The 19,686-nt window shown below is 41.2% G+C and overlaps 2 protein-coding genes across 2 annotated transcripts in view; both read left to right on the top strand.

Moving 5' to 3' along the window:
• Positions 1-5,175, top strand: part of LOC135501152 (sushi, von Willebrand factor type A, EGF and pentraxin domain-containing protein 1-like) — a 28,632-nt gene extending 23,457 nt beyond the window's left edge. The window contains exons 32-33 of the mRNA XM_064793015.1: positions 514-3,140; positions 5,101-5,175. Coding sequence (XP_064649085.1) covers positions 514-617 — 104 coding nt within the window. The 3' untranslated portion in view covers positions 618-3,140; positions 5,101-5,175. The remainder of the gene's footprint in view (positions 1-513; positions 3,141-5,100) is intronic.
• Positions 5,104-18,472, top strand: LOC135501154 (sodium- and chloride-dependent taurine transporter-like). Its single transcript, XM_064793031.1, has 14 exons — positions 5,104-5,197; positions 9,425-9,628; positions 10,786-10,917; positions 11,570-11,888; positions 12,833-12,965; positions 13,947-14,081; positions 14,650-14,753; positions 15,186-15,310; positions 15,528-15,640; positions 15,931-16,068; positions 16,444-16,543; positions 17,038-17,138; positions 17,741-17,920; positions 18,139-18,472. Exons 2-14 carry the CDS (start codon positions 9,445-9,447, stop codon positions 18,439-18,441), a joined length of 2,067 nt encoding a protein of 688 aa, XP_064649101.1. The 5' UTR covers positions 5,104-5,197; positions 9,425-9,444; the 3' UTR covers positions 18,442-18,472.
• Positions 18,473-19,686: the final 1,214 nt, after the last annotated feature.

The raw sequence follows: 19,686 nt of genomic DNA on the forward strand, positions 1-19,686 counted from the left end.
CACCCTAAGTTTTTTAATGAGCACTACACATATTTGCTGAGAAAAACGCTCCAAATAGCCCATTTGCGCGGAATTTAGCGTCACTAGAGCGAGCCGATCCGGACTTCCCATACGCGCTGCCGTAACATAATGTAAACAACGGCGCTACCGGCGCTCCGGGCAGGCGATGGATGGAATTTGCCAAATTCGCACATATTCAAGTTATTTCGTGGCCTATCTTTTTAAGTTTGAGGTATTTTAGAATAGAAATTGAACCCTCGGCTTCGGACCTTGGTTGAGTTACCAAGACACTCTCGGGTGCAGCTAAAATTTCGTCCAAACCCTCGCCTGTCGGCTCGGGTTTGGACTGTATTTTAGCTCCACCCTCGAGTGTCTTGGTAACTCAACCAAGGTCCTCCGCCTCGGGTTCAATTCCTTAATTTGAAGTTGCTATTATTTAGCACAGATAGGAGTAATTGTGACCTTAACGATGCGTTATATGACTCTTATATTCTCTCTTTTTGTTTGCTTCAGTTTGCTCCGATACTCGTAGTGCTTGCTCAGACTGGAAGAATGATTGTCGTCGCAATGCATCAGTGAGAAGACTGTGTAAAAAAACATGTGGACTATGCCGGTGAGCTCTGACCTCAGGGATGAAGAGTATAGACGCAAGCCCCGTTATTGTGACGGAAGTTATCATCATATCCGTATTTAAAGATGGGAAGATTGAAACATTGGAAAGACGGAAAGACGGACTTGGAACGAGGAATCACTACCCACAGCTATAACGTACTTCATGACGTATACATGTAATTGGAATATTCTAGACTTACTGATATGTTAACCTTTGGCACAAAAAAATGTATCTATAGTTTCAGAGATACGACCCAGATGTATTCATGTGGCCAATGTCGTGATGCGATAGAATCGAGTCAGCCGCGCCAAATTCAAACGAGGAGAAGTTTCGTACACGCTCAAAGGTTGCATTCATATTATTGAGACAGTGGTTTATATATCCAGCCCTTAAAATCCATGAGATGCGAAAGGGATTCAGATTTTAATTCGAGAACGCGGTGGCATTTTGACAACGATTGTTTGTTGTCAGAAATGGAATGAAACAGTGTGGTTTGCCTGGAAACAATTATATAATACGGTGCAAAAAAAAAACGACTTCAGAGAAAAAAAATCACCTCGCCCTGCGGTTTCATCATCAAACTCTGAACCACTCTTTTGATTATATACTTGCATTTGGTGACATCTCACTAATTATTTTCATTGTGTATATCTATATCCATTTCAACAGCATAGCTGAGTATATGGTATGTATTTGGATTTAATCTACGTAATATTTTGTCAGCAGGAGTGGTCTTTGAAGTGTGTGACTTTCTGGTTGCTTTTGAAGCATAATAACACAGATTAGGACAACACCCTGCAAGAGGTGTTCTGGTACAACTTCACTGAATCAATTCCTTTATCAGATATAGAGAAAGAAACAACTTCAATCATGCATGTAAAGAAGGTGTATTGTCATTACTTCTAAAATAATTTAGTATTCAGGGTCTCAAAAGACAGAAAGTCATTAAATATGTTCAATACATATGTGGCCGGGTCTATTTGGCAAGCCGCTCGCCGAACAGGCATCTTTTTTGTCCTGTTTGGAGAGCCGCTTGCCAAACAGCACTAAAAAGCCACCCTGTTCGGCCAGCCGGGCTTGCCAAACAGGTAAAATATCTACCCTGTTTGGCGAGCTGGAGACTTTACTTTAATATTAATGAGTTCGGCTCTCCATTCAGGACAAGAAAAAGTCGCTGTTTGGTAAGCCGGGCTTGCCAAGTAGTCACTTCCTATATATACTCTAGATTCTTTTCAATAACACACCTTCATTATAAAGTGGTGGGACCGCCCCAATCGTATAATGCACTGGGCATGACAAAGGCCTTTGAAGTCATTGATCAGCGCAGAGACCGGGCGTGGATATTGTTGGGTATTGGCAGCCAATTCTTGCGGTTCGTCTTCATCTTGGAGTTGTTTGCAATAGTAAGGCCTAGCGATTGGTCATCCACTGAGTGACAGTGAACGAGCTTTGTGTACCTATTTCGGGGGCGGTACGTAGAATGCAAGCTTGAATATCTAAAAGGTGTGTTATTGAGAAGAATCTAGAGTATATATATACATGCATATGTTTCGTGATACATGTACGTCACTTACCTCGGCTTTTTTCCCCGACAATATTTCCGGGTCGATAATAAGACATCCTGGCATCAGCGGTTTTCAATATACACATGTACGCCGCTTCTCGATATTTCATGTCGGAGTATCAAAAACTTGAGTCGCAGGATGGCTGTAGGACAACTAACCAGTCAATGTAGGAAGGTCCCCGAGTGCATTGTTCTTTACCGTGAAGATGGCGCTGGAGTTACATCGTTGAACGACAAATCCGAATGGTGAGCTGTATGACGAGTACAGTTCAATTAAAAAATGCTACCTTTATCTTCGTTAATTGGAAAATTTGTGATAAAAAAAGTGAATTCACAATAAAGTACCTCCTAGGGTAACGAAGGTGGGAATTTTCAATTCACTTAATATATGCTTCATCACCTACATAAAACTTTTTTACTCTGAATTTTTTTTCATACAACCCCCTGATGATCCTCCGTACCTTCAGCTAAACATTTGAACTTGGCCGATTTCTCTCCCATTACAACGCTCAAGTGCCAACTAACTGCAAGCTAAAGAACTATGCGCTCGTAGGTGCAGGTCTAGTTAACTGCGACCACAGAGGAATTTCCCGCATAGACTGTGACGAGTGTTTGGCACGAACGCGCTCATACGGATACACACAGCAAACGAAACCTCGTGCCCATGTGAATGTTGTAATTAGTCAGTACAATGTATGTTATAGTTACTAGCATATACCCATGGAGCGGGCAAAGTTGAAATGTAATATACATTAGTTAAATGGGCACGATGATTGAGCTACATTAAATTTCTAACGTTACTGAAGTTTTATTAAAGGTTAAACACGAAATTAACTGCATTTAGGGACTTATTGCTGCTATCTACATGCAACCCCCAATAGATTGATTGGAGTACGCTATTTTGCACAATGCGTTGAGACCAGTGACAGCAGGCCACTCTGCAGAATTTGCCTTATCACTCAGGTCAGTGTTTCTCGAATAGAACTAAAATAGAACAGGCTAATCATTAATCTCCCTGCTAATACCCTGCACCATGGACCAGGTTGTATAGCACTACATACGTGCTGGAAGCTAATACTGATGTGGCAGGGAGAATATGCGTGAAGTTTGTGCATGCTTTGGAGAATGAGCGGAGCTCTCCAGTCGACGTGCTCTCTGAAAAGTTGTTATTTATTCTAAAACCACGAAGATATTCGACGTATGACACCCTCAGTGACACTCTTACTTATGATCCACACCAACGAAACCAAAAGTTGCAAGAATTCGACGCATTTTCGAGGCCCAATTTTGAAACAAAAATCGCCTCCTATTTAGCGGCCACAACGCGCATTATAGTATAGATACCTGTGAAACGTAGAGGGCTGACTTGTCCCGTACGCGGATTAATGTTACAGTTATAGCTCCGGTTCTCGTGGTACTGTGACAGCATGTAGCGGTGCTTTTCATGGTTTCAATGGATTAATTGACACTATCAATAGACTATGATATGCAGAAAAAGATTCATGGACAATGATTATGTTTAAAGGGGTACGCCCATCGTTATAACTGGTGGTCCAGGAAAATAGAAATGCAGTTATACACAACCCGGGATTGCAGTTATCATGCATGTAAATTTGCTGAAAATTGGTATCAATAGTACGTGTTTAATTGGAAATTTCCCCTAGAAGTGTTTCATAGCTCAAAAACATTTTAGAGCTTTTCATTTCTTTGAAAAACCTCTACGGCCAAGTGCAATTTCTTGTGTTGGCTGAAAAACCCTAAAGGGGTTTCAAAACCTCAAGAACCCTTATTTTCAAGAGTGACTATCGTCGGTGGATTATTAGACCTGGTAAAACTTGAAAGGCCTTGTTTTCATGCACCGCTCTTGTGCCGGTTGGTGGCCTTGAGCGCAGATTGAGAGATGATTTCGTCACGTGATATAATGTGACCAGAACCATGATATGGTTTATGATATGTTAATGGATAACAGCCGGCTATAAAATGACTATGTGAAGGTCATCAATGTCGGAGCTATCCAATACCAGAGGACTCGCACTCCAACCTCATTTTCCAGGATAAATTGCAATTTTCTTTAATACTTTTAGTATCTCGTTTTATAATCTATTCGATTTCATGAGACGAACGTTTGCACATTGCTTCTTTACACTAATATTTTGAATTCCAATGTTGACATGTTAGATCTCTACCAACATGTTAGATCCATACTTGATGAAGTCGCTATCCGACTTCATTCCGCATCCGGAATTTAAAATGTCGCTGTGAAGGTACACGTTTGTGACTAAAACTTTCGGCGGTTCAGTAGAATCGACTCCAACTGGAAGTCGTAAATGATACACAACCTCGGTATTATCCAGCGCGTGACTTGCGGATGCATAATAGGCAAGTTTCGCACGCTTACGTTTACGTTTTCGACTGCGATTTGACGACATCCTGACGCAAAATTTGGTGCCGACAGAGGACTTGACGCCCAAAGTCATCGTCTGACGGGAGGCTTGCCGTACGGCTGAAAGTCTTGTTGATATATCACTCAAGTTTAACCAGCGCTTAATTACATATGCGCCATGCACTCCTTTTGAAATCATAATACTATATAGGTCATACTACTCATAAAAGAGTGTCTAAAATTCCAATCATCTATTGATCACAAGGTATAAGGCTGGGCTTTGTCTAAATCGTAAATTCATTTACGCGTAGGCAGCTATTTACGCGTAAAACATCCCACAGAGGCGCCCTTGAAAACGTTAGCTTGCGAAACCTCACTAATGTCTTAACGAACAACACATCCACTGCTATCAGTCGAGGATGACGGTTCTATGTCTGGTGTGCGGCACAGTCGACCCGATCAATAGACGAAATAAACGCGTCTCTGCATAGTATCCGCCGATGGCAAAGCTACATGGTTGAATGTTTAACCCTTTTGCAGGTCGACAGGCGCGGGAATCAGCACAATTTTCGAGGACAACGTATCGATTTTTGCGTTTGGAGTACCGTAGATAATTTCTGTACAGTCACTGAGACAGGTAAGTAATATCTAAAATGTAAGGCATGGTATATTACTCATTATTTGGACTATATTCTTGTACCGTTACCGTAAATGGCTGGCGCGATTGGACAGAATTCAGAATTATGCCACGGCATAAATCGGGATTGTGGTGTGGTATAATTCGCAATATCAAAACCTCGGATCTCGTGAATTATGCCGCGGCAAAATGCTGAATTGTGGTGTGGTGTTATGAAGTGATATGAAGAAGATGCTGAATTTTGACATATTTTGACGTTCTTCAAACCTTTCGTAAAATTCAAATAGTTCAAATAATGTTTAAGCTTTGCAAAAGTTCCAAGTTTATAAAACCAGTTTTATGTTGTATTAACCGTCAATCAGCATGGCAATTTTGTCATTATTTTGTGTACATTTTGAGATTAGCATTAGTAACGGTGTATTCCTGTTTCGCCTATTCCTGTTCCGCCTATTCCTGTTCCGCCTATTCCTGTTTCGCCTAATTCCTGTTTCGCCTAATTCCTGTTTCGCCTATTCCTGTTTCGCCTAATTCCTGTTTCGCCTATTCCTGTTTCGCCTAATTCCTGTTTAGCCTATTCCTGTTTCGCCTATTCAAATGTATTGCTAACCTCCCCGCAGACGTAGGAATATGAACCGTCCCTTACTGACCGACCAAACCCGAGGAGAGCCACATATGTACGCATTGACGAACGCATGTTACGCCTCAAAGAACAATACGTCAATGGAGAGAGGGACATAATGAGTTACGTTGATGCCATCAGTTACCTTGTCTGACATAATATCATGATATGTATTTTCCACCTTGTTTGACTTTATATGTGCTGTACCTACATGTATATTATGACATGGGTTTTACAGCTGATTTTGATCAAATAATTATGAGAATGTACAATATTATGTATTTTTATCAAAAACTCATGAATTCAGTTTTCATAAAATAAACGACTGCTTTACTCTACTTAATCTATTAGTTTTTACTGTGTGTCAGTATGGTCCTATGGTCCTATGGTCAAATAAGTCCCGGACTGTCCCCGCTTTCAAGGTGACTCTTTCAAAACGGTCATGGCATGGTTTGTTAACAAAGTTGATGGCATTTGATTAGTCAAATTGTCATCACATCGTTAACATCATCCAATTGTCCCCTCACATTTTCCCCATAAAATGGACATGCATCCCTAAGGTTCCCCGTGGGAGAGTCGATTTATTGTAGGGGTACTAGAAAGAAGGCGAAACAGGAATAGGCGAAACAGGAAATAGGCCAAACAGGAAATAGGCCAAACAGGAAATAGGCGAAAAAGGAATAGGCGGAACAGGAATAGGCGGAACAGGAATAGGCGAATCAGGAATAGGCGAAACAGGAATTTTGTAGGCGAAACAGGAATAGGCGAAACAGGAATAGGCGAAACAGGCATAAACCTTAGTAACTCGTATCCAAGAATTAGTAATCATAAATTGAAATGTAGGATTGTTAATGAGAAATACAAATTGACTCATACTGGTTATTAATATAAAAGTTTAATTCAAGTGATGAGATGGGGGACACTTGGCAGAACAGGCGACTTTTTGGACGTCGGGTCGCCATCTCCTTGTGGTCATCAGGACTGGAGATCTGCCTTCAGCCAATGACAATCGGGACGCCTGATCTAGTAATATCCTATTAGTGGCCCTTTTTAACAGCGTGCTCCCCATCCAAACCCTCAGAGACGACCCAAAACCCGAGACTGAATCTGTTTAACTCCATGTATCGTACCACTACGTTGAGTCAACAAAGTTATGAAAAAGAATACCGCCTTCCGTGGTTATTCTGTCCTCACGTCGCTTATTAGCCTGTACGTATTCCCTGCTATTATTTATAGGCCCTTGCCAATATGCATAGTTTCAAACATTATTTGTAAGATTTAATCATGTAATTATAGGCCTAATTGAACTCTTATAGGCCTATACCACTTAACTTGTTTTGACGTTGCTAGGAGTTGGTTTTGGAATGTTTTAGGACAGTTCAGGAATAGCCACCAACAGAGGAACCCCTGTTTGGATGAGCTCCTACTCAAAATATTAAAAGTTTCATCATCACCGTTATCTTATCTTCAAGTTACGTTCGTACAATCACATTCCTCCACGCTGTCTGGCTCGAGTCTTCTATCGGCTTGAGTTAGGACAAGAACACGCCTTCGCTGACATTACACTAGTCCCTCAGAGGATCGCCAGCAGCCACACCCCATAGGAGCCTCCCCAAGAAGGAGCTCCGCAACAATTGGTCTATTCCGCAAAAGCAGTCAACCAATCAGATACTGTCATTTATGGAGGACGGAAGTGAGAATTGTGAGTTGATGTTATTTTCAATACACGATTGCAGGTCGTGTGATCTTTGAGATTTCGTGGAACAGAAATTGTATAAAAAACGCACGTGCGAAGCTCAAATGTCAGCAAACGTACGTGGATTGCTTAACTTGGGTTCTCCCTATTCCTTCTAGTGATTGGCATGCGTTCCTTTATCTCAAGCCCCTTTACAGTTCTGATATTCTTAACTACCCTAAGCATACTACCCTGGAAACCTTTGGAGATTTGCATTTTTTACAATTTCATTTCCGGCGAAATCGCAAAGATCACATAACCTGCAATCGTGTATTGAAAATAACATCAACCCACAAAGACCGTCCACAATTCTCACATCCGTCCTCCATAAATGACACTTTCGTCCACAATTCCTATTTATGCCGGGGCATAATTCACGAGATCCGAGGTTTTGATTGTTTGATTTATGGTGCACCACAATTCCGATTAATACCGTGGCATAATTCTGATACTGTCCACTCGCGCCAGCCATAACCGTAGCCGTTTTACCCGTACTATTAAACGGAGTTTTCGCCAAAAGCTCCCATGAAACGTCAACGCGAACGACTGTCCCGTTGTTTGACCTACTTATAGGTATTGGCGTTTCGCGACAACTCCCTATCCTCGCTGTACCTGAAAAATTAACTGCAGTAACTAAACTGCACCTTTGTATCGTCCGTTTTGTCAACCTGACGCCTGTGGCAAAGCGTTTTGTAATTTTTCGCTCCAGATACAGTTTAAGTCGCATTCGTTGCCAAATCGAGTAATAAAGCGTGCGTATGTGAATTTCGCCTATCGTGCCTATAGACCCGATCTTTCTATACGTGTACATTATGCGCGATGATGCTGCACCATCATATTGATTAAGTAATGAGTCAGATTGCATGATTACAATGCAGTAGTGGAACATCACCACATCAGTTTCACTGATAACGTAAATCGTAAAATCTTCGCGGGCGTTTTTTTTGTTCGCGCGGATTTTGCAAGCAATTGAAATTCGCGAAATTAAGAATCGTGAGAAATATTTTCCAAGCGGAAAAAGCTAATCGACGAAATTCCATAATCCGCAAATATAAATGTGAAAATTGTGTCGTTTTCATAAAGGCGCGAATTTTTCGCAGTTCACAGTAGCAACGTTTTGCTCTACCACACAACTGGTATATATAGATGCATCCTTCCACAGTATACCTGCAGTGTGAACTTGAGTTGCATTCTACTTTTCCTGGTTGTTTTTCTACACGCGTAGAAGTGAAGGGTTGCATGTACTATGAGGCAGCGGCAGTATACATGATTGTATGCTCTTCAATATCTGTATTATTATTCTAGTCTTCATTATGCTGTAGCCAGTAAGCTATCTACACATGCAAAGTGTCTGTCCGTGAAGTACATGATGTACGACGGGCGGGGCATAATCATGAATGTTCCACCCATGGATCGATGATGGCGATCATATGGATGGAATGACATAGTCATATCTTCCATGGGCCAATCATTGTTCCATCCATGGAATCCGGGCTATGGGCTATCAATGAATTTATAGAAGTGGCTAACTATTCTGCTTTTTTCACATCATTCTGAAGGGTTACCAGCCAGGATTAATCTTGATAACATCGACCACCACGAAACGGCTTTGGGTTCGACAGGCCGCAACAGGCAAGGCCAAATAAACGCAAATGTTACTTTCCCTTATTTTGAAAATAAATCGTTACCACACGCGTAGGCAGGAGCGTTCAGTGAATGCATGAAATTGTGTTATTCAACCCTTATCTAACCCTTTCTGCATTCTAGTGAATATGTTTTAACTGATCCTTGAAGGGGTAGCCAGCTCTGCCCTCAGACCAACCCAACAGTGAGCACCAGGTGTGTTTCTGATGAAGTTTTTTACTGCTTTCAGTATTATTCCACTAAAAAGCCATGGCCAAGTATGAGGTAGCCAGCCAGACGTGCCAGGAAGACCCAGGGGGCGCTAAGGAGCCCGAAATACACAAGCGGGAGAAATGGTCCCGGCAAATAGACTACCTCTTGTCTTGCATCGGATTTAGTGTCGGACTTGGAAATGTCTGGCGATTTCCGTATCTCTGTTACAAGAATGGCGGCGGTAAGTGCATGTATACTGGGTGTGAAAAAAAACTTCATCGAATTTAAACGGTCATTCTTAACCAGCATGAATTCCTAACCACCAAATATCAATTCGGTGAGCACGGTGGCCCCTGGCCTTGAGACTCCATGAATATATCTATGATGAAAGGACTTATTTTGCCGCTTGTGCAAACACTCGTCAAATTCAAGGGTTGTTTCAAATCAGGTCAAGATCACACAACATCGCCGTGCACCGTCGATTGTATTCATGAAATATAGTGTTCCAGTGAACTACACGTCACAGGCAAAGATACTGATGGGCAAAATGATGGATTTAGCTATTTTGACTAACAATAAACCCCTTTTACACACGAGTCTATAATGGTCAATTACTCACTGATGGCCAATGGATGATCTATTGATGGGGATTCCATCAGAGACAAGACCACCATTGATTATTTAAGCCTTTTAGCAGAAGCCAATGTTTGAGCGCGTCGCATCAATTACTGCACATGGTTGTGAATCTGAAATTTTGATGTGATATTCCGGACTGTCGGGCGAGTAACGGGTGAAATTTAAACTGATAGTTGTCCACGGTAAATTTTAGGTAACCGGACAAGTTGATCTTTCGACCCGTTTCAACCAACTGGCTGAAACGCCCCCACTGCCAAATTAGCAAAAATCAAAATTAATGTTTTTCATCAAATAATGTATTAATATCTGTAACTCTTGCCACAACAAATATCTTTTCAATACTTCTCCAATCATAGACTTGACAGTTGAAAACATACTCGCGTCCTATTGATAGGTCTGATGGCTCCTCCAACCCACATGAATGAATATTCAATGCTGGTCTTGTCTCATCACACATCCAATGACGGTGGGGCCCATACAAATGCGCATAAGCTGAAAAAAACGAACTCCTATGCCGCCTTATCTCAGCTGACATGTTTCCTTGAAAACGTCTTCAAACCAACATTACAATCCTGAGTTTTGACTCATTTCATTGATTTGACTTGAACCCAATGAAACTACTGTGGAACCTCCCTCAGCGGTCAACTCTCTAATAAGGACACCTCTTTATTTAAGGACACTCGTTTTGGTCCCCATTTAGTTGCCTCCATTCAATTTGAACAATCGGGCCTGAACCTTAATCTTTGTCAATCTATGTTTCAGGTGGTTTCCTTATCCCCTACTTTGTTTGCGCCCTATTGGGCGGAGTCCCCTTGTTCTTCCTCGAAGCCTCGCTGGGGCAGTTCATGGGAGTGGGCGGAGTAGGGACGTGGAATATATGCCCTCTCTTTCAAGGTATGTGTGTGGGAGCGCGTTCGCGCTTGGGTTAAAGTGCTCGGTCAACCCCAGAGTTGTCTAACCTAGCTCTCAGGTGATAGGCCTGTTATGTCGTTGTTACAACAACGGCTGCTGCTATATTTGTTTGGATTATTCTTCGATAACTCTCCCGCAGAATACAAATTACTTTTTTAGGTCATATTAGTATCAGGATATTCATGTTCACAAGCAAATGTACATTTGACTATTGCCCCACTTATCGAGGCAGACTTCAGCTACTAACAATGTTGACTGTATAGGGGTTATTTTCATTTACATTAAACATACAGCGATACTGTCTGGAATATTAATTGAAACATCGATTTTAACCAAAAAAATGTAACATTGTGGCAACAACATAAATCATAATTGCAAACATGTTAAGAAGGTGCACTCGACAACACTGCTCTAAATGCCATTACTGCTTCGAACTCTGTATACCAACGCCGCCGCCATCGCAGTTAGGCCCTTTGCACTTCACATCAGCAGTGTTTGAAAATAATGCTACCGGTACCTAATTGCGCTCAAGCTGTTTCAGAATTATCTACCTGTACCATTTACCTCTGTCTGTGATACAGCTCAAAACCCATACATTCAACTGCTTGCAACTGTCAATGTTCTTTTATTTCAGGGATTGGATTTGCCTGCGCGACTGTAGCCTTCCTTCTGAATATCTACTATATCGTCATTCTCGCCTGGGCGTTTTATTATACCTTCGCCAGCTTTACCTCAGTATTACCATGGTCAACCTGTGATAACGAATGGAACACAGAAAACTGCTCACTCTTCCTAAACAATTATGCAGCAAATGCGACCTCGTCAGATGGCGAGAATGTGACGTCGTATGGCGGGAACGCTACCTCGGGAATGCAAGATGGGGGCCTGAATCTGACGCTTATACTCAACTCGACCACATTCAAGGGTGTTGATCCTGTTACCGAATATTGGGAGTAAGTGGGTCGGCGTTTTTGCAGCACTGGTTTTGGTAAATTACACATATCCACATTTTGTGTTGTAGCTTCACTGTTTGTTGGTCTGAAGTAACGTCAAACTCTTTCAAAACGGATACTTCTTCAGGAAACCCGACCTTCGATGATTCTCCGCTCCCAGTCACTGCTGGTTGGATTGGCTTTCCTGCATAATAAATGATTGATGTAAAGAAAGTGTTTCTCATTTTCTGTGCCATTTTGTAGGCGGGTTGAATGGCTATACATTTTTATAAACTGAAACGCTCTCGATCAGCCACGGTAAACTGGAGCGATATAGGGAGGCATTTTCCCTGATCATGACGATTATAGAAAAAACACTCGCTCCAGTTTAACGGGGATCAACTAAAAATACCACCACTACATGTAGGACGTGTTGTGCAGGCCTACCGAAATGGAACAGCGTGTACCAGTAAACACCCAGATGTTCTCAACAATTGTAGGGAACTTACTTTAACTCCGAATTTCAAAACATATTTCCCCTCATTTTTGAAGATGTCTCTTACCGAAATTTATGAACAGCATCAAATGGTTGTAACCCCGCGGGTTGGCATATGTTTTGAATAGCTCCAGTCTTCCTTTTAAACGAGTACTTCTCATCTTATGCGAATACAGATAATGACAACCAGTAGGTCACCTTTGGTGTCATTCAAAAAATATCTTAGTGTGATATGCGTGTAGTGTAATGCAACTCGGATTAATCGGACCTTTTTATTATTTTTCTCAAAATCGCTTCAGATTATTCTGAGCATGGACCCGAGTTCTCCTAAAAATGTATATTGTGTAATTTCTTTTGCAAAATTTCTCATAACGAAATCGGTCAAAGTGCCTCTCAAAATTGGTCCGTTCTCAAAATTGGCCCATTCAAGTACGTCTGAGGTTTTAATGGCTAACCAATTCCTTTTTAGAAATCGAGTTCTCGGTATCTCGGATGGCATCGACGAGGTAGGCAGTGTACGATGGGAACTATGCCTGTGTCTGCTCCTGGCCTGGATCATCGTGTACTTCTGCGTGTGGAAAGGCATTAAGAGCTCGGGAAAGGTAGGTCGAAAATCGCGATAAAGCCTGAGTTCAGAAGCTGGCCACGTGCTATCGTCTTGGTCACATTCCTGGCTATTGTGTTGCACAGCCAAGCTTTCCGAGATCCCATTACAGGGCCACAAATCAGGTATCAGTCTGACCTAAATGGGTCAAGTTGAGCAAGGCTAATGCGTGACCAAGTCGTCTGTTAAAGGGGATCGCGGTTCGTACATTCGTAATGGCTAGTGGTCCAGGAAAATAGAAATGCAGTTATACACAATGCCGTAGTGCAGTTATTATGCATGCAAATTTGCCGAAACTTGGTATTTAATCCGTCTACACGTCAACTGATATTCAGTATACGCATGAACGTGTACGTATTTAGGCAACTCCAGTGAAATTTTCAAATTATAAATCTCATTTTTTACGAACGGCTTAGGCCTTTAATACGGAACAATATGCAGGGCAGAGACCTGTATTCATCCACGACCGGAAGTGTGGCACAGTCACATAGAGCTTATCAAAATGTCAAGTTGTGGTAAATACATGGCTGGGATGGACCAAAGTGGAATTAATTCTCAATCTGTGGTTGATTCTTAATCTACAGAGTCAGGCCATCACAGAAATATGCTTTTTGATAATATATTTAAGAAAATGTGGTCTCACTGGTCAGTTTAGAACTTGTACTTTGACAGGGCCATATCAATGCGCCAGTGACGTTTTGATGGATATGGTGTACGGAAATCTTTTTTTCTCAGGCAATCGGTATTGGAATTTTTTAAAACTTTATTATGCTATTGGCAAAGGGTTCTTCTTGACACATATAAAATTTTGTGCAGATTGATTGGTCCAATGAGTACTTTTTTTACCAAAACCTATGCACAACAATGTACACGTAATGTACACATGTTTTAATAGAGGACTCTGGCCTGCAGTTTGTTGTGTTATTTTGTTGTTTGTTCGAACATTTACAACGACAACGTTATTTGTATATGCTTCTAGGTGATGTATTTCACAGCCACTTCGCCGTACATCCTGATGTTTATCTTATTGGTGCGCGGTGCGCTGTTAGAGGGCGCTGGTGCAGGCGTTCTATACTACATCAAACCAACGTGGGAAAGGCTGCTGGATATTCAGGTAAAACGCCTCATGCCCTTTATACTATTAGTAGTTAATTAGTAGATCTGCTAATATATATATGTATATATATTCTTTCATATGGAACCTCGGGGAATCGGGTAAATCCATGTAATATCCTTAAGCGGATGTCGCACTACCAACGTTTCGGCGTATATTGTACATTTTCTCAGTCGGTGAAAATGAACCCTCTCATAAAAGTCCGGCGCAGATCAATAAGTTAGATTCAGTCTGATTAACAAGTGGATGGGCAGCATAGTATTGCTCGTATGAAGTTCGCTCATAAGGATGTGTGGGATGATAGGCCAGATGGTTTACTCGGAGATAGCAAGTAATCAATGGCCATCAAAAGCGCATTTCAGTACATAAAAGTCCACAAATTAAGATGAACAAGCGCTCCCGGAAATGACAAAAGGCTCATGGATGACGAGCACATTGAAATAGGCTCCGATCCGCTGTGGGATGGACCTATCGATCTAATGGTCAGAATGACATTCTCTGATACATGCCGTTACGATTTGATACTTCAAGCTTTGAATGACTAACAATTATTTCTTCATTGTTTCAGGTTTGGGTTGATGCAGGGACACAGATATTTTATTCCTATTCCATTGGGATTGGAACTCACAACGCATTAGGCAGTTACAATAAGTTCAACCATAATTCGTACAGGTAATTAACTACATACCGTAGCATGGCAGTGTAGAATTAATTACTGCGCAGTCCCAGAACGACTATATGGTTTATGACTCATCTCCAAGCGTCGCCATTGGTAACGGTTGCTTAGTGATCGTATGAGGAGGTTATCAAGATATTTTACATGAGAATTCGAAGAGCACAAATTAATTAAGAGTTAAGATACATGAAGTAGAACCTCTCTATAAAGGACGCCTTCGGGATTGACAAATCTTAGAGTAACCAGACTAAGTTAATACATAAATACACAACAGAGGGGTGACATAATTAATCAGCGAAGTCGGATTAAATGGAAACAATTTTAGACCAAAACTTATTGCAGATGAGGTGTCCACTAAAGGGATGTTCCATTTAGTGTACAAAATGGTCCCTTGCCTGTAAACAACCCGTTCGATCCTCTCGCTTCAGAGACTGTATATTGTTCGCCCTGATCAACAGTGGAACGAGTATATTCGCTGGGTTCGTCATCTTCTCCGTTCTTGGCTTCATGGCTCATACACAGCAAGTGGATATAGCCAACGTTACTGCTTCAGGTAAGAACAACATGAAGATACCCGGGCAGATAATTCGATACTTAAAGGTAGAGGCGTCTCAAATTGTCATACCAAGTTAATCATTGGTGTGTGTTTTAAGGTACGTCTACTTATCATCACTGATAATGTAAACGAGGCGCATTTTTGAATGAAAATGTACCTTTTTCGATAAGAAAGCAAGACATGTTTATGCAAAAGTATGAACATCCCGTTTCAGGTCCAGGTCTGGCCTTCATAGCCTACCCAAAGGCAGTTGCACAGATGCCAATAGCGCCGTTGTGGAGCGTCCTCTTTTTCCTGATGATTATACTACTTGGATTAGATAGTCAGGTAGAGACCAAAGCTTCAAATATAGAAAGACAATTTATGAAATATCTTTCGTTGCAAGTGTCTTTCGGAGCATGGCCGTATCATAACCATCGGACAACTTGGTGTAGCACATCTACAGTCAATCCCAATTGAATACGTTGAATTCATCGAACGACAACGTGTGTAATCTATCTGAAATAGCACTGAATAAAAGGGTCCTCAGGGCAAATCTTGCTACCACCGACCCCCATGAAACACCTTTCCGGGTGACCGAGAAGCCAAATAAACGTCAATGTAAATTCTTATTTCAGTTTGTACAACTGGAGGGCTTTATCACAGCTTGCGTAGATGCCTTCCCTCACCAACTAAGAAAGGGATACAGGAGAGAAATATTCATAGCATGTATATGCGCTGGGTCATTTTTTCTCGGGATAACCATGGTCACTAATGTAAGTATTGGCGTCGGAAGCTTTCAAGTACATGCGTTATATTTTCGTGGATTTTTTCCCCTTCATGTCACGAAAATAAATTCGTGAAATTGTTTTTGTTTTAGAAATGGTTGGAATCTCTCACTCCCTTGATTTAAGAAATTTTTTCCTTTTTTTTACATTGTAACCCTCTCCCTTCTTCGTTTTCTGAAATTCAGCAGTTTATTGAATGTACATGATCATTGGCAGTTCTGTAGAAAAGCCATTTCACTCGCCTAACATGATCAGGAATGATCGACACGAATCCATAATCATGTTAGACTTATTAGATATGACGCATTCTGTACTCAACTTTCTTCTTTCCGATATTGAATATTTAAGATTTTACACTTTCAGGGTGGCATGTATGTCTTCCAGCTATTTGACTATTTCTCCATGAGTCGGATCATCCTGTTAGTGGCGCTGTGTGAAGTCATTGTGGTCGCTTGGATATACGGTGAGTTTGATGGAAATTAACACCTTGAGAACTGGTGACAAAGTTTGACATATCCTATACGATAGTATATCCTGGGAACGAATCAATCTACAAGAAATGCTGTAGCCAGGCCACTGAGAAATTGACAAAATTGGCCGGGGATACATTCAAAACATGACCCACTTCTTGCGCGCATAGTTACAGCCATAAAGGGGTTCGTTTGGGCTGTATGGTGAAGAAAACCTTGCTGTTCGAATTACATTTGGTTAGGAATGCCGACTTTGAATGCCTCTCCATGTAGCGCCTAAACGTGTCACTGCCCTGGTGTAGAATGCAATTCTCTTCAAAATGGAACTTTTTGCAACGACGCTGAAGAAGAAGAAGAAGTACGTGTATATAAAGGTAATGTACACATTTCTCTAACGTCCATGTCCCTGTCAGGAAGGAAGGTTACCACCAACTTAACCTTGCCCGAAAAGAATATTATACTAACATTTTTCGTAAATTTATTACAGGCATCCGACGATATTATAGGAATCTTGAGATGATGTATGGGTTCCGGCTGAACTATTTCATGGGGGCCATGTGGTGTGTCGGGTCGCCTATATTCTGTACCGTAAGTTCTCCTGGGATATTTTAGTATAAAGTTTCGGCAGCTTGGACGTTCTCCAAGGCTGCTTACTCCGAGTAGAAAATCCAGGTGGGATTCTTATAGGATAAGTTAAGATTGCAGTCAGATTAATGTATGCAAGTGTGCATTCTTTAAAGATTCTTAGTCACAATCCTTACTATCGAGAATCTTTTAAAAGGTTGTTTATGAACATGTACACAAAGCTGATTAAAATCTCAACTAATCCGAAACCGATTCCGGATTTTCGACCCTATTGGTCCTATCTTGTGTTTCTAACCAAAATGGTTACTGGTGATTTGACCAATGCAGCTAGTCCTTGTTTATGTCGATAGTAACTGACCTTACAAAGTGAAAAGATAGTTATATCCTGGTACGAACACCCATGCTTAACTTCGAACGTTGCTACATGATTACAGTGCTTGAAATATCTTTCCATGAAAATGCATGTTTATACATGTATATCAAATATGCGATCTGTTATTCTACCTTGACCTTTGAAAATAAGAACAAGGATTTCTACACGTTTCCCCGCTTGTTTGTTTTTTTAACCTCTGCATCTGTGACCTTTGACATTTCTTCCATTGCAGTGCCTGTTCATCATGAATGCGATCAGTTATTCGACCCTGACCTTTGACCGTAAGGACAAGGGCATCTACACATTCCCCGGCTGGTCAGTGGCGGTTGGTTGGTGTATGGCTTCCACATCCGTGACCTTCATACCCGTAGTGATGATATACAAAACCTATAGAACTATCAAGGCAGGAAAGGTGAGTGGTACAAACAATAGAGACGTTTCGGTTAAATACGGTGACTGTTACGGATATCTCGTGGCTTCGCAGTCCAAATGCTAATTTGTTACCCGTAACTTGAGTCATCTCGTAATTCGCCAACGACTACGGACCACGAATAAAGGCTAAAATACATGAAATGTTAATATTATCAATTATTGTTATTGGTGTATTTACAAGTATTCAATTCTTTCCAGTACTTACGGACCCTGATAGAACCAGAAGGGCTCAAACCTCACCAAATCTGCCTAGAGGACAGGGTAAAAGAAAATGGCTTCATACTCGGCAATAACGTCGGCAATAACGTCAGCATGGGCAATAACGTTGGGAACAATGTCAACATAGGCAACAACGTAGGGCATCACGTCGACGTAGGCAAAAACGTTGGGATCAACGTTAACATTGGCAATAATTTTGGCAATAACGTTGGGAACAATGTCAACATTGGCAATAGCGAGGAGTTGATAGGCAATGGCAAAGAGTTCGAACCACTGTGTTGATGAAGGAGAACAGGATAGTTTGTGTTGTAGATTTTTTCTAGAAACATCTCGACGTGATTTTTTTAGATTTTAGTAAAGAAATAGGTCATGTTGACCTCGTGAAGGATCTACGTTCGCCGTGTGTCATGTTGTAGATATGGACAAGAAATGTGGCGTTTTCTCAGGGAATGTATTGTACTTGGACAAGACTATGTAGGCTAAAGACACTTTGACATTTTGTGCATACATTTCCGCATAATGTGCGTGCCACTGTATCCCGCCAACACGGGATTGCACGCACGCACGCATTGTTCTGCTTGTGGTTCTGGAGCTGGAAACGGAGTGGCATTTTTGAGAATTTTCTAATTGGATACCATTGGTTTTGGATGCTTGGCTTCAATTAATCTAGGATAATAATAATCACGGAGCTCCGAGTATATTATAAGTACACAACCTCACCTTGTATATCTCGAAGAACGCAAGATGTCGAGGAGATCTTTAAATACCATCATAAATAGAAAATTTTTGAAACGTTTTGTTTCATTTTGTCATTAGAAATGTGTCGTCAAAGTCTAAGACGACAAAATGTCATAGAAAAAGTGCCGTTGTGTCGAGATATATACAAATACTGCTGACACCAAGTTTCACCAAATTCGGATGAACTGCACTACGGCATTGTGTATAACTGCATTTCTATTTTTCTGGACCACCAGTAATTACCAACAGCGTAGCCCTTCAAGGATTTTAGACGATGCGATCTCGCTGACATTTACCACGTCTGTGTTGTCCTTGGTGACGTGGTTTTGGAGAGCACTAATTTAGTGAGAGCTTTTACAAAACTCCCGAAACGCCAACGTAAATGCCTGTCCATTCTTCGACATCATGTGGATAGACGTTGCCGTTTTGAGTGTTTCCATTCGATAGACAACTCGAGAAACAATTACATGTACTTTCTAAACGGAGAAATTAAAAAAAAATATTCTTGCCTTTGATAGGTGAAACTAAAGTGTTTTTTGTTTAAACGACATTTTGCTTTTAAATTTAATCATCAATCATAACTGAGTTACATTGTATGTTACCCGAGTTAAATTGTCAGGTGAATAAATCCATCAGCCTTTCTATATGCGTTTCTTTCCATTTTTTCTGTGAAGACACATTGGCTCGACCTCAGCCAATGATTATTACTCCCGTTTTGCAAGGCCAACTCTTCGACGCACTCGAAAAATGTACACTGAATAATGCGGTGTATGTTTGTAATTTGGCGCA

Source organism: Lineus longissimus, chromosome 17 (genome assembly GCF_910592395.1).
Source record: "Lineus longissimus chromosome 17, tnLinLong1.2, whole genome shotgun sequence".
Taxonomy (NCBI): domain Eukaryota; kingdom Metazoa; phylum Nemertea; class Pilidiophora; order Heteronemertea; family Lineidae; genus Lineus; species Lineus longissimus.

Excerpts from the sequence above, each read along its gene's own strand:
- LOC135501154 (XM_064793031.1), top strand. The coding sequence starts at position 9,445 with ATGGCCAAGTATGAGGTAGCCAGCCAGACGTGCCAGGAAGACCCAGGG. Across the intron at positions 11,889-12,832 it reads CCTGTTACCGAATATTGGGA|AAATCGAGTTCTCGGTATCT; the intron begins GTAAGTGGGTCG and ends ATTCCTTTTTAG. Across the intron at positions 17,921-18,138 it reads GAACTATCAAGGCAGGAAAG|TACTTACGGACCCTGATAGA; the intron begins GTGAGTGGTACA and ends AATTCTTTCCAG.